Raw genomic sequence first — 19,959 nt, 5'->3', positions numbered from 1 at the left:
TATGACAACAACTCTTGAATAAATTTTTAAAAACGAAACGATCCTGGATCATGTCAAATCATCAATAACCAAATCCAGCTAGCTTGATTAATCTACATACAAAGAACTGAGCTCTCAGAACACAGTTAACATAGAAAGTGTATTTAAATGCACACACACTATAATCTCCTGTATTACTCCATATTAAAGCAAGAATATTTTTGCGCAGGCCTATCTAAAAGGCTGCCAACTGATGATCAACAGTAAAAATGACTCATTTGACCTCTTTCCAACAAGAAAACAATCAATAATGTACGAATATATCCTGTCATGGCTAAACCTCTGACGTATGGCCTATAAGCTAAACCTAAAAATTGGTTTCCGCTCAAACAAAAATAATGTTATTATATCAACAATGACACACACATTTGGACCACTATATGCATATACATTTATTGAAAACGTTAGAAAACAAAGTAACAAAAGCATATTTGTGGGTCCCGACTCATTATACTGAATGCTAGAACAGGTGCAAATTTTTGCATTTGTGATCATTTTAAGCATGTCAATCAATGCATCTCAATCCCAATCCTAGTCAATGCATAATCGTAATACACAGTGGTGCACCTTTCTATTTTGGTTCACAGTTAAAAGATCAGGGCACGTACATTTTTATGGATTGCAGCACCTAATATTATTTTAAAATATAATCTTACTTTACAGGGATGAAGCGCCACAGGGTATTGGAAAAGTGGTGAATAAATATGGCGAGATACAGAACATGGCAATGAGACTGTCAATTCACCGCACACTTGAAAAGATGGAAGCTATATGCACATATAAAAATATCAACAAAAAAGAAAGAAAAGAAAAGAAAAAAGTGTGCTGGTGTGCTCGAGTTCACCCCAAGATCTCCTTTGTAATGGCATCCACGTGGTCCATGTTTGTGAAATACATCAAGTCAGTCAGCTGAGTCGAATAACATTTCTTTCTCCAGGGTCTGAAAAAGGGGGACAATCATTCATAAGTTCAATCCCAGCGTTAGAGTTGCGCAATTTATTTACAGTACTTTTAGGTTTGATTCTCAATTACATCATAGAAACATTTGTATTAGACTCACCTCTGCGTTAGGTCTATGTTGGTTTCTTACATCCTTTAGGCTTGAACATCTGCCAGCTCAGCAGGCATGGGGGACTTTGGGTGTTTACTTTCAAAATGCTGTTTAAATGTCTTGGGGTCTGGCATCTGTGTCTATACAATATATATATATATATATAAAAAAACATTTCTCAGCAAGCATGCACAGAGACGATTGGGAACAGCTACTTTTCTTCATTAGTACAAGAAAACGCTGAAAATATGGTTCTTGGTGATTTATAAAAAGTCATGGCCATCAGAAATTTGACAATCTAAAAAGCACATACAGGTCAGGGTTGTCAAAAGTTGAGTTCACTATCAATCGGTACTGTAATTTTTTAAACGTCCATGTCCTACTAACATTTAACTGCTGCGCTTGCTCATTTCTGGTGAGAGCATGATCATAATGGCCAATCAGCATTGCTTAAATGCGCTCAACAGTGCTCAAATGATAGTGGAAAATTAACATTTTTAGAAATTCAATACAGATTGGTAGCGAACTATACTTTTGACAACCCTGATACAGGTAAATATAAATTAAAATATGTGACTCATGGTGAAATACTGCAATCTTTATTAGTGAAAGTAACTTTCAATGTTACATTAATAAGCCCTGTTATCAACAAAGTAGAGTTGTTAAATGTATTGACTATGGTACCAACTGGAACTAAAATAAAATAATAATATATTAAAAAAGTCAATTTCCTGCTAACATTTTCAGCTGATCAATCTATGAGCTAACAAATGAATGATCCACTGATGGGTCAACGCAGCTGTGAAATGGCCCAGTGTCTCTGTGTTTAAACTTGCCAGATTACTGAGATCAATGGCCAATCAGCTGTTTATGAACGTGCTCAACAGCACTCAAATATTTGCATGAATTGGACGTTTTTACAATTCCAGTACCTATTAGTACAGAGGACAATATTTTTTAAAATCTACAACACCTAGGCAGATATCCCTGAGCATGTTCATGCCAGCCAACAATGAAGTATGAGAGGGCAATAACTCTTGCGCTGATGCTGTTGGTTTACAATCGCATACACGAGTTGTATTTTAAATAAACGCATATCATGGATGTTTATATAAAAAAGTTTGTCAAGATTAAAGGGTTAACCAAAACTGAAAATTCAGTTTTTAATCACTCACCCTCATGTTGTTTCCAATCCCCTGCAATGTTTTGTTCATCACAACACAATTAAGATACTTTAGATTAAATCTAAGAGCTCCCTCATCCTCCATCGACAACAATGGTCCCAAGACATTCAAAGTCCAGAAAAAGAACCAAAAACTGTCAAAATATTTCATGTGACTTCAGTGGTTCAGCGGTAATCATGTGTGCCGAACAAAATAACTTTGTTATCTTATGTCTTCCACATCAAATCAGGGTGCGTGTTTAATATACAATGCTTACATTTGCAATACAACACTAGCGAGTTGCGCTGCTGACTCTAATGTCAATGTCATATTGCCCATAGTTAACCTGATGAGCAAGAGAAGGTATAGGTGGACAAAGTCATATTTACAGTTTTAAGACGGACAAGTGTTTTAGAGCTTCATATGATTACAGTTGAACCACTGAAGTCACATAAAATGTTTTGGATTCTTCTTCTGGACTTTTAACATCTCGGTACCATTGCAGTCTACAGAAGAGGAAGAAAAAGCTATTAGATTTCACCTAAAATATCTTAATTTGTGTTCCTAATATTCACAAAGGTCTCAGGGAATTGCTACAACATGATTAATTGAGTGATTAATAATTTTCATTTCTGGGTAAACTAGCCCCTTAATAATTTTACAAATCCTCAGTTTCTTGCAGTTCTCATTATCAGACATGAATCAGGGTTTCTACAGGTTTCATCAAGTCAAATAAGACTTTTTAAGACCATAATAATGAATGAAGTTTCAGACTTGCACAAGGCTAACACTAAAGATTTTTTCAATAGCTAGGTTAAACCTTAAAAAAAAAAAAACCTTAAAAACAAGTGTTATTGTAAGGAAATAATTAATCCAATGTTTACTTAAGTAAATAGAATTGATAAATAAACTTTTCTTCAAACCTTTATTGAAATATGTTGTTAGTGATTGGATGGCTATTGGCCCAATTGGGTATAGCTTTAAATGGACATTAAAAGTTAAGACCAATATAAAATGATTTAAGACCTACGACATCACAATATTTCAGTAGATTTAAGACTTTTTAAGGCCTAAAAATCTTTTTTTTGTAATTTAAGATCCTGCAGATACCCTGACATATGTTTCGTCAAGGGCCATGTTAATTCTGTTTTGCCCACACAGGCTTTTTTCATACTGGTAGCCATTGACATGCCTGCTCTAAATCACCAAGGATAACGGTTACAGCTCAAAATCATATGTTCTTTTGGTGAATTTGTGTTCTTTCACCTGCATTCTGTGTAACCATGTCCACAATGTAGGTCATATAAATGTCTCACCCTGCACACAGGACATGTGTGGACCAGCGCTGCTTTGGCTGCAGTCTTCTGATCGGCTCCTTGAGCTTTCTTCTTCTCGGCTGCCTTTTTTGCATTCTTCTGTTGGGACTGGATCTTCTGCTGCCCACGAGCCATGGCCTTCTCTGAAACAAATAGACATTTACTGATTTGGTTTATAGAAATATATAACCCTTACAGTGTCAGTCATGTTTGTCTTTTTGCTTACATGAAAAGAAAGTGAATAATGGCTGAGACTGAGGAGTGGTTTGAAAAAATATGAACATATGAAAATGACGGATATTTACATTGTGTGGAATATTGCCAAGAGTAAGTATCAGATTCACAGCCAAATGCTAAATTAAGCCAGAAAAATGCGTATTTTTATTATTAGGCTTTACTAATAAATAAAAAAATGTAAAGTAAGAGTTTAGAAATGTAAAAAATAGCTAATATTGTCCACTTTCAAGAAGGAGAATCCCAAATTAAAACCCAAAAATCACACTCAGGAGAGCGTGAAGATCACATTAGCCGGTAGCTTATCCGCCTTCTTTAAACTCTTCTAACCAGTGTAGTTAAACAGACACACGTAAAAGAAATAGAAGCAACACTGCCTACACGAGCCTTTATAAACATCTAAAAACGTACATTTATGGAGAAATATCGAATATTGATCAGTTTTTAGAGACAATACCTCGGCGTCAAGACACGATAGGAAGTACCGCTAAACTGTTACTGACGCGATTCTACAGCTTCCGTTCCGTCAGAAGTGTTTGCATAATAAAGGTTTTCCTCGACAATTCAAACTGTAAAACTTTTTGTTAGATTGTGTGTTTTTTTTATTAACAATGCTTGAACAGTAACAGAATAGGCATTACAACTTTTTAGAATGAAACAAAAGTCTGAGATAACAATCAATTTGCATACATTCACATTCTTTCCATCCTCATTAATAATACAACATAAATAAATAAATTAAATGAATTAACAAAAATTAACAAATAAAATAAATGCTAAAGAAAATTAAGTAGCAGAGGAGTTAAAGTTTTCAAAATATGAAACCAAAATCCTCTAATGATGATTATAAATATCTTGCTTTTTGGCTTTTCATCTCTCTTAATGTCTTCAAATTTATCACAAATTCTTCTTTAAACACCACTAGTCTTGGGGGAATTTAGAAAAATTGACATTTATGAATATAGAATTTTAATAATAACATCAAATTATTCAATATATAAGATATCTTTATATCCTTAAGTATTAGGCCAAACTTAATAATTTACCATGAGAAGACAAGTCTTATAGATATTTTCTGTTGTATCCAAACTGCTTCGTCCAAAAAATCTTTGTACCTCATTACATTGGAAAAACAAGTGTTCAGTTGTTTCAATATCTAAATTACAAAACTGGCATACATTTGAGTCACCAATATTGAATCAAACTGTAAAACAAATGATGATTTGAATAGATATATAATTACTATACTAGGTTTTTTACGTTATAACATTTCTAGAGTATAAAGTTAATCTTTACAGGTTAAAATTTATTCACGAACATAAACAATAAAATGAGCCTAAATACATACTAGGCTGATTCCAGCGTTATGGATGCGACATTTACAGAAAAAAAAACATATACTAGGAGAATGTATATGTTGCCAGTAAATTGAAATATCTGTTTATATTTCTCTTACACTCTTAACCATGGAGTTCAGGCATCAAAACATATCTGTCTCCACATCGTCACCTTGGAATTATAAGGTTCTATCTACGTTCTGAATGATTTTGGGAAAATGAGCTTCAAAGTTTTTGCATTCCATAGCAAACAGTATGTGTGTAACATTTGTTTTTTTAAATAAAAAGGCTTAAAATGTAAACAACAACAAAAAAACATCCCATAATGTAAATAAGTTGTCATTTGATAAGAATATGTCAATAACTCAATTTTCACAAAAATGTCAGACAGAACCTTATAATTGTAAGGTGACGACATGTGTTTGATATTTAAAATAACGGCAACATTAATGCATTATGGACAAGGAAATTCTGTGAATAAAAATGCAGAAAACAAATATATATTCAAAATAACAAATATATATGATAAATATCACTTTCATTCATTCATTCATTCATTCATTTTCTTTTCGGCTTAGTCCCTTTATTAATCCGGAGTCGCCAAAGCGGAATGAACAGCCAACTTATCCAGCATATGTTTTAAACAGCGGATGCCCTTCCAGCTGCAACCCATCAATGGGAAACATCCACACACACACACACACTAAGGACAATTTAGCTTATCCAATTCACCTGTACCGCATGTTTTTGGACTTGTGGGGGAAACCGGAGCACCCGGAGGAAACCCATGCTAACAAGGGGAGAACATGCAAACTCCATACAGACCAGCCGAGGCTCAAACCAGCAATTTTCTTACTGTGCAGTGAATGTGCTACCCACTGCGGCACCGTGCAGCCTCTAGATATCACCTTGTTATATTTAAATCATATTAGGGTGTGTGTTGTTAAAGGTTAACATACGTTAAAATGTTACAAAATCAATTCAGAAACAATGTTGCAAGCTAGGCAAGATGGCTCAGTGGTTAGCACTCTCACTTCACAGCAATAAGGTCGCTGGTTCGAGTCTCGCTGGGTCAGTTAGCGTTTTAGTATGGAGTTTGCATGTTCTATCCGTGTTGGCATGGGTTTCCTCCAGCTGCTCCGAAGACATGTGCTGTAGGTGAACGGACTATATGCACAGTTAGGGCTTTTCAGCCAATGATGAACTTCCGGTGAGAGCTTTGTGTGACTATTTTCAACTTCATAAGGTTCCTTTTAACAGCATCAATGTTGTAATTTAATCACAATACTTTTATTTAACTAGACTTTAGCATCAATTTGGTTGTTAAAGCGTAAAAAGAGTCAAAAGACCGTTTATACACAAATGCCGTCATTATCAGTAGGCTTGTGCAAAAACTTTATTAAAAATACTGGGGTAAAATTACTTTTCATATTTAAAGACATGACGCAGAAAAATATAATTTAATGCAGTGCTTGTTTGGTCTGAGGCCCACTTTATATCGTATCTTATGATCGCGTTTTTTTTTATTTATTTTTTTTTATTAAGAAATCAGGTCTTAAACATGGCAATTTTGTATGGGATAACCTAAAGCCCTGCTGCTGGCTCTCTGAAATAAAAGTCAGTGTACATATACCCCCTTGATTAAACTAAATTGGCCTTAAGGTATGTGTGTAAATACGTGTGTATGGGTGTTTCCCAGTACGGGGTTACAGCCGGAAGAGCATCCACTGTGTAAAAAATATGATGGATAAATTGGTGGTGCATTCCACTGTGGCGACCGCTGATGAATAAAGAGACTAAACCGACTAAACTGAAGGAAAATGAATGAATGAAAATGTTAATATGGTGCTCTTCCATCTTGAATGATATAGAATTTATATTAAACATAGCTATAATTTATTTATTGTATCATTTGTTCATCCCAAAGTTTATGTCATGTTAAAGTCATGCTATATGTATTGTTTTACACAGAAATGATGGCAATATAATAAACGCCTCAAATATATAACGAGCAGTCGGATTGTCCAGTGTAATTCTACAGTGAGTTACTTTTATTTTGACAAGTGAGCTCACAAACACTACGCGGAAGTTATTTAAACCGTTTCCGTAGCAAAAAGGCAAAAATGGCAGAACGAGGATACAGTTTTTCTCTCACAACATTTAGGTAATTATGTCATATATAGACTCATATGTGTCTTTAATAAGTCAATTTACTTCTCATTTTGTATACGTTTAGTTAAAATGATGTGATTTGTTCCAACTGCGTGTTATATGTACTTGATTATAAGTCGCACCGGAGATGCACTGTCACGGTGCTGGTATCAGTGAAGCTTTTTCATCTGTTTTCTTTTTTATTTATATGATTTTCTTTTCTTTGTGCTTTCTCTTTTATTATGAAGGACTTTAACGTCTTGAATTTTAATTTCGTTTACGCATTGCTTAGTTTGCATATCGTTTCATTTTTTTGGTGACGAGTATTATCTTGCTTAACTTTTGTGATTTATGTTGTAACTTGTAAGTTATTACGACAAGCTAACTTAGAAAAAAGTGTTAGTGTAAAGCTTTTGTTCGAGTTGATAATCTTTCGGTTTAAAATATTAAACGCCCAAGTTCACAATCAATGCGAAGTAACGTTATCTGCATCTGTAAAAAATGCGATGTTTCATTTCAGATATAACTCGGTTGTTTTTCTCTTGAACTGATGTTTTTTTTTTATTTTAATCCACAGCCCGTCTGGCAAACTGGTGCAGATTGAATATGCTCTGGCCGCAGTAGCAGCTGGTGCCCCGTCTGTAGGAATCAAAGGCAAGTTTATATACATCAGTTGCTGAAAAATACACTAAAGTCAAGTGCTGAATCCAGTATTTGAGTCAAATTCAGACATTTTTGAAGCAAGATGACGTGTTTTAGGTGTCATTTGAATGTAACACATTTTGTCTTCATCGCAGTGAGCTGTATGAAATCTGTATACAGTGCAGAAACTGATCATTTTTACATTGCATAAATACACAGAAGTACTTGTGAAGTGGCATTTTAAGTGTCTACAAATAAAATGCTACTCAGACTAGCCACAATATGAAAATCCACAGATTTTAACAATCTGTTTTGGGAAGTAAACACTAATTTTTCCTTAAGGACTTTTATTTTAGAACAATAACTGATAAACCGTTAAAGACACACCAGTTGTAAATCACTGACTTTATATAATTTTCTTGAGCTCAGTATTATTATTATTTTATTGGTCTTTTGTATGACAATTGAAATTAAATAGTGAGAGGTAAACATTAATATATTGTACATTGTTAATCCCATCCTCTAACCTGTCATTCATTAACTTGGTTAACAAAACAACAATAAATACAAAATTAAGTACATTAAATACATAAGTACATGCCATAAGAGAATAACTGGATACAGATGGGAAAAATAACAATATTAATTAAAACAATATTAACTAAGTATTAATTTAAATGTTTTTCTTTTTTTGTAAAAACATGTACAAAAAGTTAATTTTTCATGAATCCATACATTTTTTATAGTATTATAAATTATTAATAGTTAATAGTAACCATATTCATCCATCCATATATATATATATATATATATATATATATATATAGCCCAAAAAAAGAGAAATAAATAAAATTCATTTAAAATAAACGCAACAACTAGTGTCTGAATAAAGCAAGCCTCTAATATTTTTTTTTTAATATATAAAATCACACTTAATAAAATCAGTGGGTAGAAACACCTAGATTGACATCGTCCTATTGTACATGTCATCAGAGGGAGAAAATCCCGCCCATTTTTGACAATCTCTTCCTCATTCGCATAGACAGCCCTGAGTGAGAAGCAGCCGTCCACCATTATTTGATAATTTCAGCAACTAAGAGGCATTTTAAATATAGTTTTAGGATGCATAAATGAACACTGTACTCTCCATAAACCACCTTTTTCTTTGCCACTTCTTTTGACTTTTTCAGATTTCAGAGATAACGTTAGTCGTTTTAAATCTGCCACTAAGCTGCACACAGTTGTTAATGTTGTATTATGTCTTTACACATAACGAGTGTCTGATGTTCTTAATTATTGTACATTCTCAGGGTCTTCCATGCATATTATATGCATCAGTTGTACTTTTGTTTTCAAGGCCTCTTTTGTAATTATATTTGCAGCATCAAATGGAGTTGTGCTGGCAACAGAGAAGAAACAAAAGTCCATACTGTACGATGAACAGAGCGTGCACAAAGTTGAACCGATAACCAAACACATTGGCATGGTGTACAGTGGAATGGGCCCCGATTACAGGTATTAATTAACAATATTTTGTTTTAGAATAAATGGTTGATATGATCTAAAAATGTAATGATTTTAGAATGAGCCATGTTAGCACCCTTACAGCTGAAACTGCCATCATGCATTGGAAACACTTCGGGTCTCATTCACTTCCATTGATTTCTAGACGTTATAAACAGCTTGTTATGCTGCTTGATGTCGCAAACTGATCTTTTCTTATTATATTATTCTACTTTGTCTGTATAGTCATGAACACTTGTTTGTAGCGCAAGTAGTTTGACTGTGTTCTGTCGTTGATTATTCCTGGTCTTTTCTCTAACTAAATCGGAAGTTCTAAAACAATCACAAAATGAGGGCAGTTCCGCATTGCAGTATAAGGTCAATAGAAATGATCTATTTTTGACAGGGTGCTGGTCAGAAGGGCAAGAAAGCTGGCTCAGCAGTATTTCCTGGTCTATCAAGAGCCGATCCCCACAGGCCAGCTGGTACAGAGAGTGGCTTCTGTCATGCAAGAATACACACAGTCAGGGTATGTTCATTTCTTGTCTATTATTACTGTACTAGACATAAATAGAGCTCCTGAAGTAATTTAACCGTCGTGTCTTATAGAGGTGTACGCCCATTTGGAGTGTCTCTCCTTATCGCTGGTTGGGACGAAGACAGACCATACTTATTTCAGTCAGACCCATCGGTACAATAAATAAAAACCATTTTATTTTCTGTTTATGTATTTGATCACATTATAATGCCAAGCATTTCTTTGATATCCCACAGGGAGCATACTTCGCTTGGAAAGCCACAGCAATGGGAAAGAACTATGTGAATGGAAAAACGTTCCTTGAAAAAAGGTATCACGTTGTAGCTTGAATAATTGATGATTGGCAATCTATTTATTTACATTGTAAAAGTTTTACAGCACAGCTTTATTCTGTTACAGATATAATGAAGATCTGGAACTTGAAGATGCTATACACACTGCCATCTTAACTTTGAAGGCGAGTTCATCCTTAAATGACTATTAATTTTCTATAGTGGATAATTGATATTTATTCATTAGGATAAACCCCTTAAGATGTACCATCTCATTTTCAAGGGTGTCCCACAATCAATCACATAATAATAACCAGAGAAGACAAAAACAAAACGAATTACAAAAAAAAAACATTAACAAAAAGGGAAGTAGTATACATGCATATATATACAATTTAAAATTAAACGAAAGTAGCAAGAAGAGGTAAGAATCGCTGCAGGACACTTTTTTTTTTTCTTTCTAATAATGAAATGGCCCCGAGTCAAGTATTCATCTTATACTAGTTACCACATCTCATATTTGGCAGGTCTTTTTTTCCATAAAATGCTCTTGTGTGAAGAATTTATTTCTAATGTGTCATCTAAAGCCTCTGTTGTAAATTCCAAAACATATTAAGTCTTTATTGTAGGCTTGAGCTTTTGCTGGAAATCCCAGGTTTTCTAAAGATTGATTGAGCGTGTGTGTATGCGTACATTAATAAAGTCTGTGCATCTCTCTCAACTGTTTAGAAGGAACTTTTCTACTGAAAGCTAAACTAAAAGAGAGACACTTTTACTGCCTTTCTCTGAGGCCCAATCCCAATTCTCTTTTTGTACCCCACCCCTTTCCCTTGAAACAGAATGTGAAGAGCTTCAATTTTTACCCCTAAGAAATGGGACACCACTACAAAACCAGCAACCGTCATCATGTCGTTGCAAGCTCTTGCTTCATATGACATCAAAGATGGCGACTGCTGTCGTTGTTCCAGTTGCAGACTTTTTGGTATTTATCTTTAGGAAATCACCAAAGGCAACTATATTATGTTATTATAACGATATAATGTGGCAATAAGCTTGTAACTGTACTGTGCATTTAAAAAAGCCAAAAAAAAAAAAACAATGTTTAATGTTTTACCAGACACTGTAAAAAGGTCATTCCCAGCCACTAGACTTTTCTGACAGGGTATTTGAGTGTCATTGAGTGACAATGTTGTAGAGCTGCTATACATTAGTTATTATTATGGATTATAGATATCGAAGTTGAGCTTTTTTTTCATAGTTTTATTTTAAAAAGCATGACTGTAAAAAACAAACGCTGTTATGATTGCAATAAAACAAAAGCTTGTTTGTTGTGAAAAAATCTTAATAATGCAAAAAAAAGGCCAAAAATAGCCCTTGCCCTTAACGCTAAAGAGAATTGAGACACCCTTACCTCTTCATGTGAACGCGCAAAACAGGGTGCAATGGGAAAGGCTAAGGGGTAAAATTGGGATTGAGCCTTAATGTCATGTAGCTTCAGTTTTTATTGATAAAATTACTGGTCAATGTCTTTGTAGGTTTTTGCCAAAGTGGAACTGTAATCTAGTCAAAACTTGCCTGTAACTACAACAGTGTTTCCCTGAAAATTATTACACACCTTAAACATTTGTCAATTGGTATCAAACATTCAGTAACCCCCATGGTATAATATAATGATAACAATTGTAAAATATATTCCCTTGTTTGCATGTCAAAAATTAAAACAGCAATCATCTCAAATAACTGAGAAGATCAAATTACCCCAGTTAATCTCAACAAGGCTACATTATAGTGTTTTCTCTTTATCTACAGGAAAGTTTTGAAGGTCAGATGACAGAAGACAACATTGAGGTGGGCATTTGTAATGAAGCAGGGTTTCGCAGACTGTCGCCCGCTGAGGTGAAGGATTACCTGGCAGCAATTGCTTAAAAACTACAGCACTACAACTGCTTACACAGTTTCGCATTTCGGTTTGGTTGTTTGTTTAAATTCTGCATTTTTATTATCTGTACATCTGTGTAACTGATTTCTTTATAAAAATAATACACATCCTCGACAAATGACAACAATGGCTTTCTTTTCTGTGACCTTTCTACCTGACTATAATTAAGCCACATTGCCAACTGTTCAATTAGTAAAAATAATTTCAGAGTCAATAAATGTGTCTTTTGAGGCCTGCTTAGTTGCAGCATTCTCCATCATAATAGGATCTTTCCCTGAGGCTCTGTTTATGTACATTTTTCAACAACAACAACAAAAAATGTGCTGGAAAAAAAGCATTACTTTACTCCAAAGTGTTTAACAAAGTCTGAAAGGCTGTAAACCTCTCCATATCCCACTCGGGGATCCATGCAGATGAAGTCATCAAGATTCATTTTGGATTCTGAAAAGGACACGTTATACATGAAAGTGGAAGAAGAAATCAAATTATAGTATTTACTGTATATAAATCTGCAATAGAAAACAAACCTGGTGTCTCTAAACATGGATATGCTGGAGGTGGCATACGCCAATTCCCATCGGAGTCCTTCATATGAGACCGATCAGAAGCAAACTCCTTCAAATAAGTGTCCCCGGGTATGACTCGAAGTTTCCTAAAAGAGCAAACAACACTTTGATTACATTCAACTAAGACTGGCTATTATTATTATAAGGGTCAAAGACATAAAGGAGTTTAAGCATTTGTTAAAAAATATATATATAAAAATAATATTATTTAATGCAAAAGTAAATTAATTGACTATTGTCCATCACCACAATTTACATAAGATGACCTCTAAAATGTAGTTAAGTGTAACAGTAGTTTAAAATACTAAGTTATATTTAAAACAAGAATAATGTGAGGCCATACTAAATGGATAACAATGCAGCCTCAAAATACTAATTCATATTAAAATCTTCATTCAATTTTGTCCTCACATTTTATGATGTGCTTTTCTTTTATAAATTTATTAAGTACTTGTTACACTTATGTTATTTCATCTTTTGTAGAATGCAGATTAGACCAGATAATACTTGCCTCCAGTAAGCAGGTTTCAAATGCTTGTCAGACTGAAAGGCCTCCATTGAATAAACGTCAAGCGAACAAGGAAATGGAAGAATGGTGTCTAAATCGTAAATGAAGCTCGGTCCTTGTTTACTTGCGTGTAGAAGAATAACATGGTAATCCTAAATGGAAAACAACATTTTTATATCAATTAGAGACTACCATAAAATATGCATAGTTTTTATACATATAAAGTTCCTACCCAAATTACTGGTTCATCCCCTCGACTGGACTTTTGTTTCCAAATAGGTATCTGAAATATTACACAATTTTTAACACACATACATACTATATATACACTCATTGGCCCCTTTTGTTTGGCACACCTTACTAGTACCGGGTTGGACCCTCTTTTGTCTTTAGAACTGCCTTAATCCTTTGTGGCATAGATTCAACAAGGTACTGGAAATATTCCTCAAGAGATTTTGGTTCATATTCACATGATAGCATTACACAGTTGCTGTGGATTTGTTGGCTGCACATCCGTGATGCGATTCTCTCATTCCACCACATCCCAAAGGTGCTCTACTGAATTGAGAGCCGGTGACTGTGGAAGTCATTTGATTACAGAACTTCATGTCATGTTTTACAAACCAGTCTGAGATGATTTGCGTTTTATGACATGGTGCGTTATCCTGCTGGAAGTAGCCATCAGAAGATGGGTACACTGGTCATAAAGGCATGGACATGGCCAGCAACAATACTCAGGTAGGCTGTGGCGTTGACACAATGCTTAATTGGTACTAATGGGCCCAATGTGTGCCAAGAAAATACCCCCCATGCCATTACACTACCACCACCTGAACCGTTGATACAAGGCAGGATGGATTCATGCTTTCATGTTGCTGACGCTAAATTCTTACCCTACCATCCGAATGTTGCAGCAGAAATTGAGACTTATCAGACCAGACAACGCTTTTCCAATCTTCTATTGTTCAATTTTGGTGAGCCAGTGTGAAATGTAGCCTCAGTTTCCTGGTCTTTGCTGACAAGAGTGGCACCCATGTGGTCTTCTGCTGCTGTAGCCCATCTCCTCAAGGTTCGAGGTTCAAAGTTACTGGAATCACCTTTCTTTCCCATTCTTATGCTTGGTTTGAACTGCAGCTGATCGTCTTGACCATGTCTACATGCCTAAATGCATTGAGTTGCTGCCATGTGATTGGCTTATTTTTGCGTTGAGCAGCAGTTGGAAAGCTGTACCTAATAAAGTGACCGGTGACTGTATACGTGTGTGTGTGTGTGTGTGTGTGTGTATATATGTATATATATATATATATATATATATATATATACATATATATATATATATATATATATATATGTATGTGTGTGTGTGTGTGTGTGTGTGTGTGTGTGTATGTATGTATATAACAGAAAACTGTACATTTCATTAAATGTAAAATACTTGTGTGGAGATGAAGCTCACCTTCTTTCTTTCATTAGATATAAATACTGCATACACCTCTTCCAAAGGACAATGTCTCTGATTCTTGATATATTCACACAATTTCCACACATTCTCCTCACTGCAACAAACATTTAAATACGTGTATGAATACGGTACGTTTTAAATTTGAAATAATGTTACAGGTATTATCGCATTTACCAGTAACAGCTGGTGTAAACACATTGGTTTCCGGACGGGGTGATCACTTTATATTCAGACGAAGCGCTTTCTTCATTCATTCTTTCCTTCCTTATATACGTGTATATACAGTAGGTTTACGCGGACTTCCAGTTATAACGACATGACAAAAGAATACATGTGTATAATGATACCATAGATATTTACATTAATATTACAATGAAGCGATTCGCGTTGCAACCGCACTGTTGCTTGTTACAATGTATCTTGTCCGTAAGGAACTTCAGGGGATTTGTCGTTCCGGCGAGACAGGTGATGCGCGAACATTCACTCCTTATGTGAATTGCAAATGTAGCACTTGCACGATTATCAGCATAAATATTAAACAGTCTAACTTTCATAAAGCATAAGTAGAAAACACGTTAGCGAAAGATAACGTGCAGTTAGGCATCGTTCTCAACTCAATACAATTAGCCAATGTATTGGTTTCTAATTTCAGAGTATCTGATTGTATTTTGTTGCACGTTAATTCGTTTTTTGCCACATACTTGTATAAATGTTTGTGGATATCTATAAATTTTTTTTGTGAACTATATTTTGTTTTAAACTGAAAATGTGTTTCTGTTTCTAATGCATGTTTATCTCAAACCCTTTCATTTCTCTATACATGTTCACTCATTATAGAGTCCTGACAATATGTTTCAAACTATCAGTCCATTCAAATTGTCTACCAAAACCACAGTATGAGTTAATATTAAGGAGGTTAGCACATAGTCTAAATGAATAACTATGTAGTCTTGTCAAAAGTTGTCTTGGTTCACACTTGCTTTGGTCATAAAAAGCCACAAAATGTTCTAAATATATATGCGTACAAGATGTCTTTTGTAAAATAAGGTAAATATTTTTTTGGATTAAATATATCACATTCTGAGAGATGTATTTATTTACTTGTACAACTGTTTTATTACACTTTTTATTGTTTTCATAGGCTAAATCCCCATTTCTGAGCCACAAATAAACAGCTCTTTACACTTTTACCGTTTAAGAATCCACTATTTGCTAACGTGTTTGTTTAAAATGAAATTTGATAACATTCAAATACTTATGATGTTATAAAGTAAGCTAAACCAACAAATATTAACCATATTCTTTTAACAAGATGTATAGGGCCACCTATGTTTTGAGGTGTAGCCATCAGAAAAAGCCCACCATTAACACCTCGTTTTTAGGAATGTCTTTTACTAATGATCTCATTAGCACTTGTGGACCCACTGATTTGAGAGCTGGTGAACTGGAAAAACCACGAATAAAATAGTTGAAATTGCACTTTATTTTTGTTACTTTTTAATAAAATGATCTTTCTTTCTATTTGACTGTAATGCTTTGTGTACTTAACATAGTGTAAACATAGACACTTTTCTTATGCAAAAAAATAATAAAAAATGCACAACCAATTTCACTTAACATTAGTAACACCAAATAGTGAAGAATACACCCTACTTGCATTTTACTTGCTTAATATAAAACCACTTTTGTTATTTTTATGTGGGTGCCAAAATTTTAAGCTATTTCTCTTCGTTAAATAAACTTCTTTTGGTAAAACCCAGCTAAGCCTATTTTGAATTTAAGTCAAGTAAACAAAGGAGTCTGGTTAGTTATAGATTGAGTAACTTTGAAATCTTAAACACACTCATTGTTTTGATAATAGTTGCAAAAAAATCTTACTGAAAACTTTCTACATTGTCTTTGTTCTTTCAAAAATCCAAATACTGCATGTAGAGATGCATAAGCTTTATCATCGTCTGTCATTTAAAAAAGACTAGTCCTATACCTTATCCAGAGCAAGTGCCTGTTTTATAAATGTCCATACAATTTCCACACACTCTTAATAAAAACAATAATAAAAATAATACATGAACTAGGAACTATTTATTAAATATTTAGTGAATGCTATACTGTTTTCAAATTAATAAAAAAAGAAATAAAAACAATAATGTATACAGTACCATTCAAAAGTTTGGGGTAGGATTTTAGTATTAATTAGTAGGATTTTAAGTGCTTTAACATAAACTTATTCTGCTCACCAAGGCTGCGTTTATTTAATCAAAAATGCAGAACAAATAGTAAAAAAGTTTAACAATTTTTTGTCACTGTAAAATAGCTGTTCAAAAGTTGTTTATATTTTAATTCAATGATTTATTCCAGTAATTTTAATAATGAATTTTGAGCTTCATTACTCCAGTCTTCAGTCACATGATCCTTCCGAAACCACTAAGCAATAATGACTGGAGTAATATTTTTTGAAACTACATAACCTACAATAAGAAAGCAGTTATTTAAATCTGCAATAAATATTTAACAATTATTTTTTTTTACATTTAATAAATGCATTGATGAACAGAGTAATTTTCTTTAAAAAAACTAACACTAAATGTTAAATATGTGTGGAGACGAACGTCAACATATTTCATTAAACAGACTAGGCCTACACAGTATATCATGCAGTGTGAGTCCCTAATCAGTATACTTTCACACTGCAATTACAGCAGAAAAATACAAGCTTGACTATGGTGTGTCTAAAATACAGTTAAAGTCAGAATTACTAGCCCCCTTTGCATTTTTTTTTATTTCCCAGATTTATTTAAAAGAGCAATGAATTTTTCCACAGTATGTCTAATAATATGTTTTCTTCAGGAGAAATTCTTATTTATTTAAATAAATAAATAAATAAATAAATAAATAAATAAATAAATAAACAGGGGGGCTAATAATAAAAAACGTAAGATATGTGGATTATGATACCATATCAACAGCCACCCTCTTCATTATGTTCAACGTAGCTAATACACTGTATTTTATTTATAAAGACATGACTAAAGAAAATTTAATTGTAATGTGTTTAGATAAGGTAGCCTAAAATAAAGAACTTTAGGGAGATTCATTGTTTTATGAGTCAATGAGGTGGTGCAAACATTATGAATTGTAAATGTAACGTGCACAATTATCACCTTAAATGTTGAACTATCTAACTTGTCAACAACACAATTAGAAAAGTCTTTAGTGAAAACTTTCGTGATCTCACCTCGTGGTAAACAGTTTTCGGCCATTTATGCTTTAGTCATATGACTAAAAGGTGAATACCTCCACCTGAAGCTCATTACAAGCAAGTCGTCTTCCGCAAGTGCAAAACACTGTTTTTGTTTTAAATCAACCAATAATAGCATCATTATTTTTGCAGCTTACTGTTAATGTAGCCTTAAAAACACCCGCTATTAACACCTCATTTTCCTGAATGCCATTTAATAATGGTCTCATTAACACTTGTAGACTCACTGAAAGAAAGACACAGCCTGGACATAAATGGAGCCTGGTTTTCTCAGTCTTCATTCTGAGTTTGGATCAAGGGGTCATCATGACTAACGGAGAGACCGCAGGGTTCAGCAGTTCGCAGTCCAGTGGCGCTCCAAGGAGAATGAAGCAGTGTGCAGCAGGAACATACACCGGACTTATTGCATATGCAATTCGAGAATCACCGGACAAGAAGCTCACATTCAAACAGGTAAATCTGCAAAATCCACAACGGTTTCCTAGAGTTAACTCTTCTGTAAACTTGGCTAACGTTTTCATTTGTTTGTGCAGATAATGAAGAAGCTGGAACCATTTGTGTTTGGAGAAAAAAGAAACTTTGAGAACAACATCAGAGTCTGTTTGTCCGCAAAAAAGTGTTTTGTGAAGGTGTGTTTATCAAATGTTATGTAACCTTCTAATTTTCTGAAGTCAACGAAATGTAAGTGTAATAAACCATTTGGTTTTTTTGTGTTCAGGTACCAGTCGATCCAGATTATCCAAATCCTAAAAAGAATTTCTGGAAAGTGGACGAGAGTTGCATTACTCCAAAACTGTTTCAACGACATTTCAAATACATTATGCCCATGTTTCCTGACAACAGCATTCAAACACAATGGGTGCATAAATGTGAAGATAAACCATCTGCTCCTGAGAAACTCCTTCCAGTCTGTAAGGTCACAGAAAATAAAAGCGAAGTCAAGTTTACAGGCCCGTTCTCCATTGAATCTTTGCTAAAGAGTGACCATGGAGTGAAACGCATGCGCAGCACGCAGATGGAGGAACATCCACACTACAGAGAAGCGCAGTGTGCAGCGACAAAGAGAAAACACATGTATGCTGCAGTGGAGTGTTTTTACCCTGTTTCAGCAGAAGGAAACCACTTAGTCTCGACGAAAAGGCCTCGACTATCTTCAGGACCTCAGTTAGGACTGTCTTTCCCTCAGCAGATCAAATATGATCACCGTGCTCTCTTCAGCTATCCTCTAATGATTGATAAGAGATATATGAGCTGGTGAAATGTGAGAAACACCAAATGTGAAGAGCTGAAATAGCACTTTTAGTTGTTGTTGACTTTTTTTCTTTTTTATAAAAATCAACTGTCTTCGTAGGCTATTTGACTGTGATATCTTGTTTAATCAAATAAACCTGAGACATTTTTAACGCCAAATGCAAATGAACAGCATTTCTCGTTTTTTTTAACTATACACTTTTTTGCAGTTAACAACCAATAATAGCATCCAGCTAAACAAAATAATAAAGTATTCGTATTTAAATTTTTACAATGTTTTTAAGCTATACCTAAATTATTTAAATAAAAATCCTCTTAAGTATCTCTACGCAGACCCCATCCCATAATAAGGCCCCTCATCCAATGAGAAGTTCCTCCGCTATTCACACAATGTCCACACGTTCCCCCCTTTCACATTCTCCTCTTTCAAAATAACGATACGAATAATGAGAAAACCTTTTGCTGATTTCTACGAGCTAAGTTATTTAGACGAAGCGCCATTCATTCATTCTTGAACACGTTTGCAAGGTATTTTGTTTAAAATAAATACATGACAAATGAAAAAAGTGTGTTCAGCCCAAAAAGTTAAAGTTGTTCGTTGATGTTTATCGTGCTGTATCAAGAACGTTATTCTGATTTGGTAAGCGAAGTGATAAGCGAACATTATAGGCTATATGCGAATTGTAAATATAGCGCGCACGATTATCACTAATAAACGATCTAAATTG

General features: G+C 34.2%; 4 protein-coding genes across 7 annotated transcripts; 2 read left to right on the top strand and 2 right to left on the bottom strand.

The window, feature by feature from the left end:
- Nucleotides 1-406: 406 nt before the first annotated feature.
- Nucleotides 407-4,329, bottom strand: zgc:91910. 3 transcript variants are annotated; one of them, XM_073930779.1, is made up of 5 exons: nt 4,215-4,303; nt 3,796-3,823; nt 3,570-3,712; nt 1,100-1,230; nt 407-979 (listed from the first exon to the last, which is right to left on the bottom strand). In XM_073930779.1, the coding sequence occupies exons 3-4, from the start codon at nt 3,702-3,704 to the stop codon at nt 1,135-1,137; spliced, it is 231 nt and encodes a 76-aa protein (XP_073786880.1). In that variant the 5' UTR covers nt 3,705-3,712; nt 3,796-3,823; nt 4,215-4,303; the 3' UTR covers nt 407-979; nt 1,100-1,134. The 3 variants fall into 3 exon arrangements, with proteins under 3 accessions (XP_073786880.1, XP_068071218.1, NP_001003731.1); XM_068215117.1 differs by having other exon boundaries at nt 4,261-4,303; NM_001003731.2 differs by lacking the exon at nt 3,796-3,823 and having other exon boundaries at nt 4,261-4,329.
- A 2,910-nt stretch (nt 4,330-7,239) lies between these two features.
- On the top strand, nt 7,240-12,222 carry psma2b (proteasome 20S subunit alpha 2b). Its single transcript, NM_001128674.1, has 8 exons — nt 7,240-7,304; nt 7,869-7,945; nt 9,316-9,448; nt 9,843-9,965; nt 10,046-10,127; nt 10,211-10,284; nt 10,374-10,431; nt 12,056-12,222. The coding sequence occupies exons 1-8, from the start codon at nt 7,264-7,266 to the stop codon at nt 12,170-12,172; spliced, it is 705 nt and encodes a 234-aa protein (NP_001122146.1). The 5' UTR covers nt 7,240-7,263; the 3' UTR covers nt 12,173-12,222.
- A 284-nt stretch (nt 12,223-12,506) lies between these two features.
- On the bottom strand, nt 12,507-14,975 carry ntaq1 (N-terminal glutamine amidase 1). Its single transcript, NM_001044947.1, has 6 exons — nt 14,896-14,975; nt 14,716-14,815; nt 13,492-13,542; nt 13,263-13,411; nt 12,713-12,837; nt 12,507-12,626 (listed from the first exon to the last, which is right to left on the bottom strand). Exons 1-6 carry the CDS (start codon nt 14,973-14,975, stop codon nt 12,523-12,525), a joined length of 609 nt encoding a protein of 202 aa, NP_001038412.1. The 3' UTR covers nt 12,507-12,522.
- A 2,963-nt stretch (nt 14,976-17,938) lies between these two features.
- Nucleotides 17,939-19,425, top strand: zgc:113424. Of its 2 annotated transcripts, XM_073930823.1 has the most exons (4): nt 17,939-18,007; nt 18,202-18,433; nt 18,514-18,609; nt 18,699-19,390. In XM_073930823.1, exons 1-4 carry the CDS (start codon nt 17,997-17,999, stop codon nt 19,236-19,238), a joined length of 879 nt encoding a protein of 292 aa, XP_073786924.1. In that variant the 5' UTR covers nt 17,939-17,996; the 3' UTR covers nt 19,239-19,390. The 2 variants fall into 2 exon arrangements, with proteins under 2 accessions (XP_073786924.1, NP_001038244.1); NM_001044779.1 differs by lacking the exon at nt 17,939-18,007 and having other exon boundaries at nt 18,075-18,433; nt 18,699-19,425.
- The last annotated feature ends 534 nt before the right edge of the window (nt 19,426-19,959 follow it).

Source organism: Danio rerio, chromosome 19 (assembly GCF_049306965.1).
Source record: "Danio rerio strain Tuebingen ecotype United States chromosome 19, GRCz12tu, whole genome shotgun sequence".
Lineage (NCBI taxonomy): Eukaryota > Metazoa > Chordata > Actinopteri > Cypriniformes > Danionidae > Danio > Danio rerio.
This window is presented reverse-complemented; position numbering and strand designations above follow the sequence as displayed.